Genomic DNA, 17,004 nt, shown 5'->3' on the forward strand with positions numbered 1-17,004 from the left:
TAAAGCCTTTTCTTTCTTACCCTCTTCATAAAGATACAAGAAAACTATGCAATAAATGCATGGCTATGATTACGCATTATAGATAGAATTGAAGTTAAGCACTTTGATTAAAGAGAAATTATTAAATTATAATTAATACATATTATTTAATATTAAAAAGCTGCTTCGTATTAACTTAACAGAAAACATCGAAATTTTAATTTATTTTAAAAGGTTATCGTTATTTTTGTTTTATTTTTAAACTCGTTTTTGAGTATTATATTATATTATATGTAATATTATAGTTATATTATATTATATTATGTTATGTTATATCGTTATATAAGTATATCTTTATATTTAAAATTTTCGCCCTTAACTTGATTTGAAAATGCATATAAGATTTTGAAAAAAAAGTGCGCGCTAAAATATGTATAAAAGGAAAAATAATGCGCGTTGCATAATGCAGGCAATTAAGAAACGGCCGCCGCCCTTTTGCTTATATTATTTGCGCTACAAGTGCGGGAAAAACAATATTTTTTTTTCGTTAATTAACTTTGAAAGCTGTTGAATCTTGGCTGATGTCGTGTGGTGCGTGTGGAGTTTGCTGCGCTTACTTGCAAATTAATTTGGCTTTCAATAAAAAAAGAGCCGCCGACGCCAGCGACACCGTAAGCAGCTTTGTGCGGCTCTTGGCTTATGTTTCAGCCTTTCGCGTGCATTAATCAAAGTTATCTAATAAGCATTGTAAATGTGTGTGTGTGTCTCTCTCTCTCTCCCTCCAGTCGCAAATGAAACATGTGCAAGGTGCGAAGCTGTACAACCTTCGCGTTTGACTAAATTTTAAGCTGAGATTTGAGATTGCCAGCAGCAACTGTCTGTGAGTGTGTGTGTGTGTGTGTTTGTGTGTGGAGATTTTGTTTGCGGAAGTTGTTAATGGGCTGGTCTAGGGAGTATCAGATACGTCAAGCTTAACAGCTGCAACGAAAATATCATTGTAAACAAACCAAAGCAAAAAAAAAAAACAAAAAAAAATCATTACAAAAGACTTAGGCAACAAACTTGTTTTGGGCAGCATCATAAAAAGTGATTTGTACGAATCGAAAACTATGTTTAAAGTAATAAAAGTGAAATTACAAATGTGCTTTAAGTCTAAGTTAACTGACAGACATTTGTCAACTGATATTTTAATTCCGATAAATTCCCTTAAATTAAAATACTCAGTTTCAGCTCTGCAAACTTTTACCGCCTAAGCTAACAAGCACCTTTCCCAAGCACAAACAGCACCCAAAAACAAGTTAAACTATGCGCGTGTAAACCAAAAATATAATATAAACAACAAATATGTATGCATAATGTGTTAGTTAGTTATAATTACTTGACAATAACGGCAACCTTGCGCCTCGATCTCGGCTTTCAGAGCAACACAAAACGCCAGACTGTATGACTTACTTTGCATAGCGTATGAATGAAAAGGCACACACAAATACACACACACACGCACACACTGTGTGTGCCCGGGCATTTAACAATGAGACAAAAGTGAACTATAAAGTTCAGACAGACAAGCACTTGAGACTTATGACAACAATGCAAAGAGCCTTAAACTTTATATGTGAAGTGTAAAAGGCGGAGATATAAAAATGATTGTATAAATTATGAAGTCAAGTTTTTCTTTTTTGGGTGCGTAACAACTTGAGAAAGGGTAATCAAAATGGGCGTCTGGAAAGCTTTAAAGTTAAGATTTGTGCGTGCCTAACTCTTCTTGTGGATTATTTATTCAATAAAATAAAGTTTAATCTTAATATTTACCAAGTAGCTGGGAAAACAAATTACAAATTAATATTTTCGGCACGCTGAAGATTCAATAGCTTTATAGACCTTTCTCATATGCAGATATGCCAGTTGTATGTTGAATGAAAATATATCAGAAAACAGACAATTTTTCCATATAAGAAACAACTTTTCAATCGATCGTTCTTATTGCAATTGTATGACATAGTGGTCCGACAAATGTACTGCCTGCAACAGAAAGACTACTTTGAAACTGAGAGACTAGTTCGCATAGAAACAGACAGGCGGACAGACAGTTAACTCGGCTGTTGATGTTGTTCTTGAATATATATACTTACGGGTATATTTTTATAATAAAAGGGTATAAAAAGCAAGCACTGAAAGAATGCATGTTGATAAATGGAGAATCGATCTTCACACATTTCTTTAATTTTACGCATATAACCTGTATGCATAAATTATCTTTTATTATTACTCTTTCATCAGTTCAAATTTTAGACTTTGGTCATTTGGTATTTGTTGTTTTATTTTCAAACCCACATAGCTCAGTTCGCAAAAGAAGAAACACCAATCCGCAATTTCACGCGACCAAAAGCGATTAACCCCCCATTAGTTAAATTTATTGCATGGCAGCGGCCTCGCGATTTAGTCACTGAGTGAAATATATGCAAAGCTAGTTGTTTGTGTTGAATTCTGTGGTTTATTTTTTGGCGCAGAAACTTTCTAAACCGCATTCGCAAAGTTTTCAAAGCCACAAAACACGTGCTGCACTCAAATTTACAGATGCGATACAATTGCTAAACGGCTAAACATATTAAAATGGTTAAAAGAATCTGAGCTCAAGTAATATGCGATTCTCTTTGGGATATGAAATAAGCCAACCAGTTTTGGCAAATATATTTAAACAATTAGGCGCGGCCTATTATCATAATTTTTTATTACTTTTTACACTCATTTCTTGCTATTTATTGTATTTAGAAATAAATTCTCAAACTTAACTACATGTTTCTGATATTCTTCTTGCAGGCTGTCCAATTCAACTTTAATTGGCATTAAATCGGCAACATGATCAAGTCGACGGCAGCCAATTCGCATTGGCTGGCCGCTCTGCTGTCGTTGCTGCTGGTGGTGCTGCTACACACAACCACAGCGGACGAGGCGTTTTCGTGTCCAAATGGTAAGTTTCGCATTCAACTTGAATTTCCAATTTAAGCTGCACTTAAACAATTCGAAAAGGCACGTGCGTGGCCGCTGCAGGTGTGGCCAAAAGCTTGCGCATAAATCAAAGCGAAAATAAATGTAATTATATGGATGTACATGCATTAAATATATACATATATATGTATATATTTCTATATAGTCAAAACGGATGTGGAATTGGCTTTTGCCAATGGGCCGGGCAAATTGTCTTTGATTTCCGTCGACTTAATTGGCTTTTGGCTGTGTGTCTGCCGCGCATTTAGCCAACGTTTAAATCTATGTTAAACTGTAATTAAATGCGTTATTTTGATTTTTAAGCTAACTTCTAATTATTTAATTGCTAGCAAGGCAATTATTTAAGCAAGTATTTAATTGAAACGTTCTTAAAGCATATTATTTACTCTTAAACAAGGCTGCAAGCGAGAATTAGATTTAGCAGATTTTATTAAATTCAAATTAAATCGAGAATTTCTTAATAGAAAGCTTTAAGACAGATTTGGGCTTAGCTTTTTATTTATTACCTCTTTTATTTGTCATAATTTGCTTGCTGAGTTTATCAATGGGTATTCATACTTCATTAAGTGTTTTCCTTCATTCATACAAATGAACCTTTTATAAGGAGAAATCTTTTTCTACTACATCATCATTCATTAATTAATCCGATTGAACCAGAGGAAATCTTCTTTTTATGCTATTAAAGACCTTTAATGCTTGTTCTTCCATAATAATTACACACATTTATACGAATTTTATGCTGTTTATAAGCAAATGAATTCTTTGTCTGGTCTGGAAAAATAAATGAATGGAATAATGATAATCAGTTTTCTTCAATAAGAAAATTGTCGATCATTCATTGCTAACAGTGAAAATGAGCCTCGCTTGGGGTCAGCGGCTAATAATTATTTTCATCAGTTGCTAAGCTATTTCAGGCCCTAGGATAGGAAATGTTTTTCTTGGCTATCATTAGGCTACAGCTCGAAGCTCCTTTCATAAATACCACGCACACTTTGGCCATTAAAATACTAGTGCGACTTTATCGTTAATGGCAAATCGACACAAAAGTACCCAAAACCCGCCAAACGTGTTGGACCGCTACATTTTGGCCAGAACAAGCGAACATTTTGGAAAAAAGTCGAGCTGACGGAAATGCTGGACTAGCCAATCAATCATTTTATGTGGCCTGTAATCAGCAGTCAACACTTGGCGCAGTTGCCTTTCACTCGATGGCCACCTACAACTGGCAATGATAACGGTTATAACATATGCCAAACTGGTTGCTGTTGTTGCCCCACTGGGCGATAATGCCAAGAATGCTCGCCATGCCATGGCTATGACAGCACAAAGTTACAGCGCAAGAACTCTGACAAAGATTATATATATACTTATATATATGTATATACTCGTATGAGTACTTTCCATGGCCGCATATGGAAGGCGAGACAAGTTTCTAGCTAGGAAAAAACGTTAACGCGCTTCGAAACAAGATTTCTTAACGGTTGTTTAATACCAAGCCAAGTTTGCCTGACTGACTGACTAACTTGGCGATCGGTCGGTCGCCTCCTTCTCCTGTTGCCCGACTTCAGTCCCAGTCTCAGTCCCAGTCCCAGTCTGCCTAGCATGTTGCTGTTGTTGTTGTTGTTCGAATAGCTGTAGCTGCCTCATATTAACTAGCTGCAGTTGCCGTGCTTATTAACACTTTTATATGCACTCACACATGCACACAAACACACACACATGCAAGCACCTGCCAACGGAGCCGCCAACTGCACGGTGGCCAAAACGAGTTCGTTGCCTAAGTCTTTTGATATTTTCATGTTACGTTGGCTGTGTTTTTGATTCATATGCCAGACAGCATTTCTGCAGTTGTATGCATGCTAATGTATGTGTGTGTGTGTGTGTGTCTGTGTGTGAGTTTGACTTGTTTTAGGTGCAGTTGTGCAAAAATAGGCCAAACTGTTGGCGTTTCATGCAGTTGTTGTTGCGTTTATTGCATTTATTTAGTTTAGGCATTACTTTTATTGATGGCTTTTCGTGTGGCCTATAATATAAATGGGTATATGGGCGTTTTTAAAGATTACATTAGATGCCGTACTCAATTGCTAGCAGTCTGATGTGACACCTCATTATTTATAAAAATATATATACATATAATATTATATAACGCACAATATTTCAGCACACTTCGTAGCTTTTTTTTATAATATTCAATAATATATATATAAATATGAAAAAATGTAACTAATAACCACATCACATCATACTCATGTTTTCCTATAAGAGGTGACTCTTCAATCAGGCCTTGCTGAAGAAGTATTTTTTATTTATAGTTAGCTGGGATTTAAGGCATGTGTTATATTAACTGGAGCCACACCAAAGTTTGTATGCCTTAACCGTCATTCAACCATCTCATGTCTAACTGTAAATGCCTCAAATTGATAAACAGACAGACCAGCTAAGCAAACAACTCGCAAACTTACCTGGAAACGTAACGAAACGCATAAGTAGGCAACAACAACAATAACAACAACAACAACAACAAAATATGCGACGACTTCTAAGTTCCACAATTTTTGGACACGCTTGAGTAAATGCCAAGAGCATCATCATTATCATTATAATCATTATCTGCTCGAAAAAGCTAATTAAATCAAGTTCTTTTCGTGAGCTGCTTCTCGAAAAATGCAGCATTTTGAACATGTTTCTGGGTCAGCACGCACAATCCAAGTGATATATGACACTCTGATTAGGGTCTTATAGCACATATGTGTGCTATGATGGGGTGATATTATTTATGATTTTCAAAATTCAACATTTTAGCAAATCATGAAGCGTAAAATGCGCGTGCGCTTAAACAAATTTGTCGGTGGTTTATGGAAGTCAACACTTTTCTAGTTGACTGACTTCTGTGTGAACTGTGTGCGAAAGGTAAAGCTAGTCAGAGAATGATGGAAAGATAGACAAAGAATGAGACAGAGAGAGAGGGAGAGAGAGAGAGAGAGAGAGAGAGAGAGAGACAGAGCGAGGGAGCGACTTAAAGATGAGCACTGGCCAGAGCATAAAATATGCGAAAAGTTAAATGAACTTTACGTTAGACACAAAGGTTTAATGAACGTTTGGGCAACGGCCATTGACAGCTAGCAAAATCAAAGTTAAAGCACTCGTATTACCTGCTGGTAATCCACAGCTGCAAAAAAAGCCAAATAATACAGCTAGAATTACAGAATTACAAGATATATGTGTTCTTGCAATTCCGCTTTCTACGCAATGAAAGATCTCTTGTAGATAATGTGGCAAAGATAAATTCGCTTTGCCGAGCCAAAGAAATGCATAAAAAATGAGGCTAATGAAAGGGGCACAAGAAGATTTATTGCACTTGTGAAACTTATGCGTGCCCGCAACTTGATTTTCACTTTCTTGTTTCGGCAGAGTAACAACACAAAAGAACAGCCAACAACAACAACAATATAACAATAATAAAACATGAAAAACTATGCTGGTAATTAAATTGCCAAAGTGAATTTCCAAATAGGACAACACGCATGGACATCAAAAAGGTATTTTTTTTTTTTGGGTTAATAGCACATAATTAAATAAATGGGTTAAATCTAAATGTTTTGTGTAGTTAGGAGTTGGCAAAGTGCACAAAGAGCGAGTATTTAGTTGCTTGAAAAATAGGTATTTTATTAATTTTCTTGAAAAGATGAATTTTAAACCTGTATTGCTACTTATGAGCTCTTATTTGAGATATTATTTACCTTTCAATTTCAAAATTGTTATAGATATTTTTGAGCTCTAGTTTATGACTTCATTGATTTAGAGTCTTAACAAAATATTTGCACTGCATTTTTTTAAAAAAAATACCATAGTTAATGTTTATAAAAGGGTGCTAGACATATTTTCCCAGTTACTTAAACTACTTTTGCAAGGCCATTCGATTGTTTTTGGTTTTTTTTTTGTCTTAAAACTAATACCAAAAGCCAATCCAAGTAAAGTTCTCACAGCTTAAGCCTTTCAAAAATTGGTCTCAGATCTCTTTAAAGAGCTCTTTGTTTATTTTAATTTGATAAAGTGCAAAGATTCGGCAAAAAAAAAAAACTTGTCATTTCTGGTTAAATACATATTTCTTCAGAGTGTGTGCCGCTCCCTACCTGCCTGTATGTATGAGCTTCGAATTTTACGTAAGAAATTCTCACATTATTAATTTGTATTGTGCACACAAGATTTCGTCAGAGAGCGTTCCGCTGAGTGTTGAGCCTGAAATTATAGACAATGATCAGAGCAGCAGGCGCAGAGATGTTTGCCTCTGGCTGCTCTTTCAGCAGCTGCCGCTTTGGCAATTAGAGCACGGCTAAAAAATGCAGTTGCATACATTTTCTAAGCGAAGCTTAAAGGCCTTCTATATATATACATATATATATATATATATATATAAAGAAAAAAAAACAAACATCAAGTCACGCAGCAAATTTGCATAGTAAATGGCTTACAAAACTTCCTGGCAAGCATTTCAAATATGTGGCACAATTCAATAAAGCAGTCAACAGCCATGCAAATTCAAGTAAAAACGAGCAAGAACGGCCACCCGAAGATAAAATACTCTTTTAGCCAAAAAGCTTGGGGCCTGTAAATATGTGAGCAGAATAGTGAATAGAATAAGACAACTTGAAAAACAGAAAAGTTTGTCATACAGAAACTAATCTTTCTTCCTATTTTTCCTACAGAACAATATACTTTAATAGTCCCAGGTTAATTCGTATATTTAAATAGAAGCATAATAAATAAATACTACATTTATTCAAGCTCTAGCTATGATATTGGATGTGATGTCGTTTCATAGAGAAAGACAGACAGGCATGGTCAAGATTATATTCACTTCATGGGCTCATAGATGTCTTCGTCTATGCATTACATATTTCATCACTAAGTAGTAATACCCTCTACTAGGGTATAAGACACACACGTTTGACAAAGAAAATTAAAAGAACTGAGAAACTTGCTAACCTTGTCCAGCTGTTGCTGCACCCAGTCGAAGAGTAAAGGAATTTTTCGAAGCCATTGGCTGGTTACGTGGCTTAAATTGCTTCTAGAGAAACTTCAGCTACTTGACGGACAAACTGACACACACACACACAGACACACACACGCACACACACTTAGTGGGAGTCGAGTAGAGAGAGAGACAAATAGTTGGCCATTAAATACAATTACATGAGGTTTGTTCTGCTGACCGTTCCGTAAGTCTCCGTTGCCGTTCGACTGATTTCAATTGAAGCGTGCTAAGAACCAAAGAATCCAAATGTCTGCGCCTCTCCAGTTCTACTTTTTATTTATTTACCTTTTTTTTTCACTTGCTAAGTGGCACAGCGTACGGTTATGTTTGGGTATTTGTTGGTACGGAGCGCAGCTAAAATTAAATTAAAATTGCTGCGGTAAATGGGCAACAAATAAATAAATTGGAATTGTGGCAAATAGCGGTAAACACTTAAATAAGCATAATAAAAAAAGCGAAAAATATATATAAAAAGTAGAATATACGCTGTCTGGCCAGTAAAGATGAGAGCCGCACAATTGGCAAAGAATTTGAAGCAATTTGCCGACATGACAGACCAAATTAACATAAGCAGATTGCGGCTTTTAACTGAATTAGATGCTTACAAAATATTGAGATCAAATAAAAGTACTGCAATTATTAGGGCTGCACAAACTTAAGGTTCGGTTCATGAAACTTATTTATCACATCCATTAACCCAGGCTGTTCAGTTCAAACCTTGGTTTGTCAAATGTTAAATAAAAGGTTCGGCCTATGATAAACTTTTTGAATTCCATGTTTGAAGCAGTCATGTCCCAAAAAAGTCATGTCAAAATATATGTTTAAAATGATTCAGGTGTACATTACTCCATTACTCTTAACGCATTCAAGCTTGACATTATTATGTCAGGTCAGTTGGCCGAATGCACAAAAAATTGAGCTCAAAAAACACAGGTAATTAGTTATTATGTTTAAATTTACGCCCTGTCAAAGCTCAGACAACGGTCTTAGATCAAGGCTTGACACAGTAATGCCTGGTATATTAGATTATAAATAAAACGAAACAGTATAAATTATGCAAGCCATAACAAATTATTTTGTTAAAATACAACTATATGTATTTCTTGGCAAAAGGAAATTGTAGAAATTTAAGGGAATAAATAATGATAGTCTTATCCGTAATATCATGTTTCAACATCCTTTCCGCGTAATCTAAGCACATCGATTGAATTTAACTGCAGCTACACGGAAATCGTGAAAGTCCATGCCAAATGGTAACTAACTAACACACTGAGCCATGTCAGCCCATGTCAGTCTGCAAAAAAAAAAAACTGTAACAGCTTTCGGAGCCCGCCGAAGCCTCACCAAAAGGCACCAAAGGCAAAGCCGGCACTGACGATGGTGACAACTTTTGTTGACTCTTTTCAAACACACAGCAAAATTGTTTAAATACTTTTGCTTATTTTTTTTTTTTTTTTTGGTTTTTTGCTTTTTGCAATTTTGAAACGTCGTATAAACATTGCGCGCGCCTTGTGGCATATTTCAGCCGATTTGATTTTAAATGAAAGCTGTCAATCAAGCCGACAGAAGGCGGGCTCGACATGTCGCAGCAACTTTCCCATTTTACCAGGAAAACGCAACGCATTTAGATTGAGGAAAATGAAAGCGCCACGAGCCAAATAATTAATTGTAATTTTCTAAAAAAAAAAATAATAATAAAAATTACATACTTAAGTCTTAGAAGCTATCTTCTAATACAACATGCATGTATTCAGGCTGGTCGAGTAAATAACTCAATTAAGTGCTTGTGTCTCCAGAACAAGCAATTAAATCTAAAGAGCTCATATGTCTCTCAATGGCATAGAAAGCCACAGCCAGAGATGTGGAAATTAAATTATGCAAAACAAGTCGCTTAGATTGGGGTCACGCTAGAGATCTCAGCGGGAAACCAACTGCAACTGAATTAAATGTCAAGAGCTGCCCGAAGAAGTTGTTGTAGAATTTAATGTCGAATGGGGGGCTATGCAAAGAGTTTGGTTATGGGAAGTAATTTCTCCTTTTATCAAGCGCAGAGGAGAAGGAATATGCCTTCAAGACTGGTTTGCTGATAAGCGGTGAATTAACAAGATATTACGAAGAGAAACCAAATCTATTTAGATTATGCTTCGTTTTAATTAAGCCTTTTTTGATTAAAGCAAGAAACTTAAAAGATTGTACGGGTTTGTTGAATATTATTCATGTACAAAGAAACCTGCATGGGTCGATGAAAAATTACTGGATACAATATAAAAAGTTTATTTATTTAAAAATATGTCAATTATATATGTTAGGCATATAAAATTTTGATATGCTTTTAATAAAATAAGAAAATACAATAATTAAATGAATATACAAATGTGATAATAATAATAATAATAATAGTAAAAATAGAAATAATAATAATAATACAAATTAGTATGAATAATTATAAATATTAAAAACGAATTTCGAAATTAAAGAATAATATATATATTATATTACACCAGGTGTCCGTTGTCTAGTTTGCAACAAATGTTTCCAATTATTTCTAAATCTCAAATTTGCACTGCGTTTGCCTTGCAGTTTTCCAAATGAATTGTGACCTTGTCTAATACGAATTTATTATTGTTTTTTGTTATTTACAGGCTGGGAACTGCGCGGCTTAAATTGTTATAAATATTTTAATATCAAACATTCGTGGGAGAAAAGCGCCGAACTGTGTCGAAGGTGAGTAAAACCATAGCATAACCATAATCAGATGTTAATTTGAATATATATGTACATATATAGAAATCGAGGAAGTTGTGGGTTCGGACTTCTGTTTTAGACAACTTGTTGCGCGGTGTCTCAGAGCAGCTACGCTTCAATAAGCACAGCTACCTGTTCTTCTTGATAGATAGATACTAAGTTAGTTAGCGACTAGTTACCTGACAGGCCGTTCAATGTGTATGTGTGTGTGTGTGTGTGTGTGTGTGCTAGTACTTGCAGCAGTTGCCGTTACGGCACCGCATTGCATTTCCGCTGACAGTTAACTGTCAATGCCAAAGTGGGCTGCGTCCCAAACAGTGTTGGCCAAGTTTGAAATTGTTTTTCTGGCCCGACTGGCCGGGCCATCGATAAGCCATAATTCGTTGGCCGATGATTCATAATATTTTTCTGTTTTCCACACTCTTCGTTCGAGCGAAAAGAAAGTCGTCGATAGGCTTCCGGCGTTCGGCCCCAAAACATTCCTGATTCGGTTTTCTGGGTGTTAACCCACTGTTGACCCAAATACTTGCGAGCGGTCCGTTCAGTGCCCAGCCACCTGCTCCAAGAGTTTCAAGAGTTAAGAGCTCGTGCAGCGTAAACCTTTTTTTTCTTTTGGCTTTATATTTTTATTTTTTGGGTTTGGCTTGAAAATTGAGAGTGTTTCGATTTGATTAAAGCCTTAGCTTCTTTTTTTATCGATTCAAAATTTCTGCTTGCTTTTAATGAGCGTGTGAATCGCCGGTTTTTGGCCTGACCGCGGGGCATGTGGGGTGAAAGTAAGCCGAAATGAATTTTAGTTTTTTTTTTTTTTTTTCGGTTGCACATTAATAAGCATATTGACTGGCCGTGTACTTGGCTAGTCTAATGTCAATGGCCTACGCAATTTCTCTTCGCCGTCAAGTGTTAACTGGCAATTACATATGCCCGGCACAGGCTACACCAGTTGACACTGGCTACTTCTCTAATGTGCACACGTCATTTACATGCCAAAGACCTCGCCCCAGTCCAATGGCAATTAAAATGCGGCTGGCGTTTCATTGTATTTTACCTCAGCGCAAGTTCAACACACGACAAACAGCTCGAAATTGTTTAAGCGATAGATTTGCCAAAAAGAAAACAAATAAACATATAAATTTAGACTACGTATATAAATCGGTATAACAAATAACAGTGCGTTGTCAGGTGTCGTCTGTGCTGAACTCAACACTCGAAATGTGAAATATTTTTCTGGGTGAAATTTTCTTCTTTTTTTTGTTGTATGCTCTGTTCACAAAGTAAAGAGAGTATAAAGGTTATGAAGCGGCTCTCTATATAAGATTCTTTATATTTATTATTTTATATATATCAATATATTCAGACTGAAGAATGTTGAGCGCAAGGCATGGCAATAATCAAAAATCGATGTCTTTCTGTAAATTTACCAAATAGTCTCTTTTAAGCTGTTATTGGATTGTGAACAAGCATTACGCAGTCGGTTACACCCGACTGCAAAATTCTTACTTGTTTTCTCCCTGTTGCTTAACGATTTTGCGTGTGCAGCATGCGAAATGGGTAGAATGAAAGAAAGCGCCGATAAGGCGTTAACATTTTAAGTTAACGGAGCTGTGACCAAAAAAAAAGGCATTCATGTATTTTGGACTTGTTGGCTTAAGTATTTTTTTTTTGGGCGTAGCCGATGTGAAAACGCATTGAAAACATTTTGAATGAAGTTTTGGCAGTTGCTTATTTGAACAAGTTTATTTGGTTAGCGTTTTGGCATTAGGTGCGGAAACAGGTAGCCAACCTTTTGTTGAGCCAAAGCATTTTTCTGGATATTTTACCAAAGAAAATATAAATTGTAATTCATGTACTAAAACAATAAACAGTTCATTCAAATCAATAAGTAGAATAGATATTCGAGTCGAGTCAAATCGCTTGAGAGCTAAACCAAATGTAACCCGGAATCCGCATTTCCTGTTTGCCATAACGGACCTTAGACATGGGATTAAATTGAACGTAAGCCGAAATGCCGAACCTTTTTATTTAAATTATAATTCCGATAATAATTGTAATATAAATATTTTAAAAGTAAATTAAAACTTTTCATTTATTCCCCTTTATTTAAATTGTATTAAATTGTTTATTTCAATTTAAAAACACGATAAAATCAAATGTTCACAAAGGTTTTTGGCTTTTTAGTGAAAATTGCCAAGTGCCAGACAAAAATAAAGCAACAAATTCCCTAGCTATGCACAAATGCACACTTACTTAAATATGTATGCGGCCAGGTTTTCAGTTTTCACTTGGTATTAGCCTCGCAGCATGTTTATGTGATTCGTAAATAGTACTGCAAGCTTAACTATTTTCTAGCTAAATTTTGCAATAGTTGTAATTGCAAACTGATTTAGCCATTTTGTGGCAGCTTGTGCTCAGCTATTTTTTAGCTAATTTTTTCGAAACTGTTGGCAACACTGGCTGTAGCATGCATAATTTTTGGCATGCAATCAGGCAACAGCTGCAACAAATGACAAAGGCGTTGCTCAAAGCTGTCTGTTTCCACAGCGCCCACCCTGCGTATGTGTAATATGCAAGATTTGAAAGATTCAAAGCTGGAAACTTGTTTTTGTACTTCAGCTGCCTCTTGACGCGCAGCTGTCGTAGAACGCATAAAGTCAGTTTGTGCGCTTTTGAAATAACGAAAGAAGTCTTGCGATTGGAAACGAAAGTTTTCTTTTGTGTTTTTTTTTTCTAGCTGCGAGTGAACGTGTTTACTTTTTGGGTAACAGCATAAATAAGGCAGTGGCAACAAAATAGAAAGTAAAGCGCATTTAAAAAATGCAGCTGCATAATTGAAATTGCGTTAAGTGTGCAACGGAAGCTCGAGCTCCCAGATAGAGACCACACTAATCACTGACATCCTCTCTCCCATTTTTTAGATACGGCGCCGAGCTGGTGGCCATCGATAGCTATGCGGAGAACAATGAGACGCTGGCGATAGCACGCGCCAGCGATCCCAATCAGCGCGCCTCCGACAAGTACTGGCTGGGCTTGGCATCACTGGACGATTTACGCACGAATACCCTAGAGTCTGCGTCGGGCGCATTGATCTCACAGTACTCGGGCTTTTGGTCTCTGCAGCAGCCTAATGCTGAGTCCGGTGAGTGTGTGGCGGCCAGTTTCGCCAGCAAGGCGCAGAGCTGGGATCTGGGCACCTGCGAGTCGCTGTTGCCCTTCATGTGCCGCGCCCCGGCCTGTCCCCAGGGTGCGCTGCATTGCGCCAATGGCAAGTGCGTCAATCAGGCTTTCAAGTGCGATGGCAGCGATGATTGCGGCGATGGCACCGATGAGCTAGACTGCCCCGCCCAATGCCATTTCCACATGCAATCCGGCGGCGATGTCATTGAGACGCCCAACTATCCGCACAAGTATGGTGCGCTGAGCAAATGCAAGTGGACCTTGGAGGGACCGCTGGGCAGCAACATCATACTTCAGTTCCAGGACTTTGAGACGGAGAAAACCTTTGACACAGTCCAAGTTCTGGTCGGTGGACGCACCGAAGATAAATCCGTATCGCTGGCTACGCTTAGTGGCAAACAGGATCTGACCACACAACCATTTGTATCCGCCTCCAATTTTATGATTGTCAAATTCACAACGGACGGTAGTGTGGAGCGCAAGGGTTTCCGGGCCACGTGGAAAACGGAGGCCAAGAATTGTGGCGGCACGCTGAAGGCGACCCTACAACGTCAGATACTGACCAGCCCCAACTATCCCAAGCAATATCCAGGCGGTCTGGAGTGCCTGTATGTGATCAAAGCGCAGCCAGGACGCATTATCTCTATTGAAGTCGATGATTTAGATATTGCCGAGAATCGAGATCAGTTACTCATACGTGATGGCGAATCGCCCATGAGTCGCACCATTGCCCGGCTGACGGGCAAAACATCGCAGAATGAACGCGTGATCATCTCCACCGGCAACGCGCTCTATCTCTACTTCAAGTCTAGCCTGGGCGAGGCGGGCAAGGGTTTCAGCCTGCGCTACATTCAAGGCTGCAAGGCGACGATCACGGCACGGAATGGCACAGTTACCTCGCCGGCCTTTGGCTTGGCTGACTATCCAAAGAATCAGGAGTGCTTCTTTACCATACGAAATGGTGCGCGTGCTCCGCTCTCGCTCAAGTTCGACAAGTTCACTGTGCACAAGAGCGACAATGTGCAGGTCTTCGATGGTTCCTCAACGTCCGGACTGCGTCTCCACTCGGGCAACGGCTTTACGGGCACTGCAGCGCCCAAGTTGACCCTGACTGCGTCATCTGGCGAAATGTTGATTAAATTTACTTCGGATGCGCTTCATAATGCGGCGGGGTAAGTCAAGGAAGTTGCAGTTAACCTAAACGCATTCCAAACTAATTGGTATTCATCATGTACAGCTGGTCGGCTACTTTCTCTGCGGACTGCCCTGAGCTGCAGCCCGGCATTGGGGCCTTGGCCTCCAGTCGCGACACGGCCTTCGGCACGCTGGTCAGCTTTACATGTCCCATTGGACAGGAGTTTGCCACCGGCAAGACGCGTCTGGTTACGGAATGTTTGCCCGGTGGCAACTGGAGTGTCTCCTACATACCAAAGTGTCAGGGTAAGTCGTTAGTTTCATTCATTCCAATGCTGCCTCTCCAATACAATTATTTTACCCACAGAGGTCTACTGCGGTCCTGTGCCACAAATTGATAACGGCTTCTCCATTGGCTCCTCGAATGTCACATATCGCGGCATTGCCATGTACCAGTGCTATGCTGGCTTTGCATTTGCCTCCAACGAACCGATCGAAAAGATTTCCTGCCTGCCTGACGGACGCTGGGAGCGTCAGCCCCATTGCATGGCCTCACAGTGCGCCGCCCTGCCGGAGGTGCCACACGCCAATATGACCCTGCTGAATGGCGGCGGACGCAGCTATGGCACCATTGTCCAATACGAATGTGAGCCTGGCTATGAACGCAACGGGCATCCCGTGCTGACCTGCATGTCGAATGGCACCTGGAGTGGCGATGTGCCACGCTGCACGCGTAAACGCTGCTTTGAGTTTCCCGAAATTGAAAATGGCTTCGTGGTGGATGCGGCACGTTCCTATCTGTTTGGCGATGAGGCCAGGGTGCAGTGCTTCAAGGGCTACAAGCTGATTGGTAGCAATATCATGCGCTGCAGCGAGGCCCAGCGCTTTGAGCAGCCACCCACTTGCGAGGACATCAACGAGTGCAGCTCCTCTCAATGTGATTTGACCACCACCGATTGCATGAATACCAACGGCTCCTTCCATTGCCAGTGCCGGCCGGGCTTTACCGCGACCACCGAGTGCCGACCCGTGGGAGATTTGGGTCTGGGCAATGGCGGTATTCCAGATGACAGCATCAGCACCTCGGCCAGTGAACCCGGCTACAGCAAGTCTCTGTTGCGACTCAATACGAATGGATGGTGCGGTGCCTCATTGGAGCCCGGTGCCAACTGGATACTGATTGATCTCAAGGCGCCTACAATATTGCGCGGTTTCCGTACCATGTCTGTGCAGCGTCCTGATGGCAATGTGGCCTTTAGCTCGGCCGTGCGCCTGCAATATACAAACGATTTGACAGATGTCTTTAAGGATTATGCCAATCCCGATGGAACAGCTGTGGAATTCAGAATACTGGAGCCCACCCTGTCCATACTCAATCTGCCGTTGCCAATTGAGGCGCGTTATATACGCTTCCGCATACAGGACTATGTGGGTGCACCTTGTTTACGCATGGAGCTGATGGGCTGCACCCGTTTGGATTGTGTCGACATCAATGAGTGCAGCAAAAACAACGGCGGCTGCGATCAAAAATGCATCAACTCACCCGGCAGCTATTCCTGCGCCTGTAATACGGGCTATCAGCTCTATTCATCCAATGGCACCGCTGGCTATCACATTGAGCGCTCCGAGTCTGGCGAACGCGACGGCGATACCTATCAGCGCAACAAGACCTGTGTCCCACTGATGTGCCCGGAGCTGCAGGCGCCCGAAAATGGCCAGCTGCTCAGCGAACGCAACGATTATCATTTTGGCGATGTGGTGCGTTTCCAGTGCCATTTCGGCTACATAATGAGCGGCAGCTCGGTGGCGCTTTGCCTGTCCAGCGGTCAATGGAATGCCAGCGTACCGGAATGCAATTGTTAGTGATTGAATCCAACAGAGTAGCATGTAAAACCTCCTAATGAACTTTATTCTTAACTAATTTCCTA

The 17,004-nt window shown here is 39.5% G+C and overlaps 1 protein-coding gene across 3 annotated transcripts in view; it reads left to right on the forward strand.

Moving 5' to 3' along the window:
* The window catches only part of uif (sushi, von Willebrand factor type A, EGF and pentraxin domain-containing protein uif), a 37,432-nt gene that overhangs the window by 12,059 nt on the left and 8,369 nt on the right, over nt 1–17,004 (forward strand). For all 3 annotated transcript variants that reach the window (XM_015172541.3, XM_032437611.2, XM_032437610.2), the window contains exons 3-7: nt 2,800–2,950; nt 10,666–10,747; nt 13,684–15,114; nt 15,180–15,382; nt 15,444–16,934. In XM_015172541.3, coding sequence (XP_015028027.2) covers nt 2,839–2,950; nt 10,666–10,747; nt 13,684–15,114; nt 15,180–15,382; nt 15,444–16,934 — 3,319 coding nt within the window. In that variant the 5' untranslated portion in view covers nt 2,800–2,838. The remainder of the gene's footprint in view (nt 1–2,799; nt 2,951–10,665; nt 10,748–13,683; nt 15,115–15,179; nt 15,383–15,443; nt 16,935–17,004) is intronic.

Source organism: Drosophila virilis, chromosome 4 (genome assembly GCF_030788295.1).
Source record: "Drosophila virilis strain 15010-1051.87 chromosome 4, Dvir_AGI_RSII-ME, whole genome shotgun sequence".
NCBI classification, from domain to species: domain Eukaryota; kingdom Metazoa; phylum Arthropoda; class Insecta; order Diptera; family Drosophilidae; genus Drosophila; species Drosophila virilis.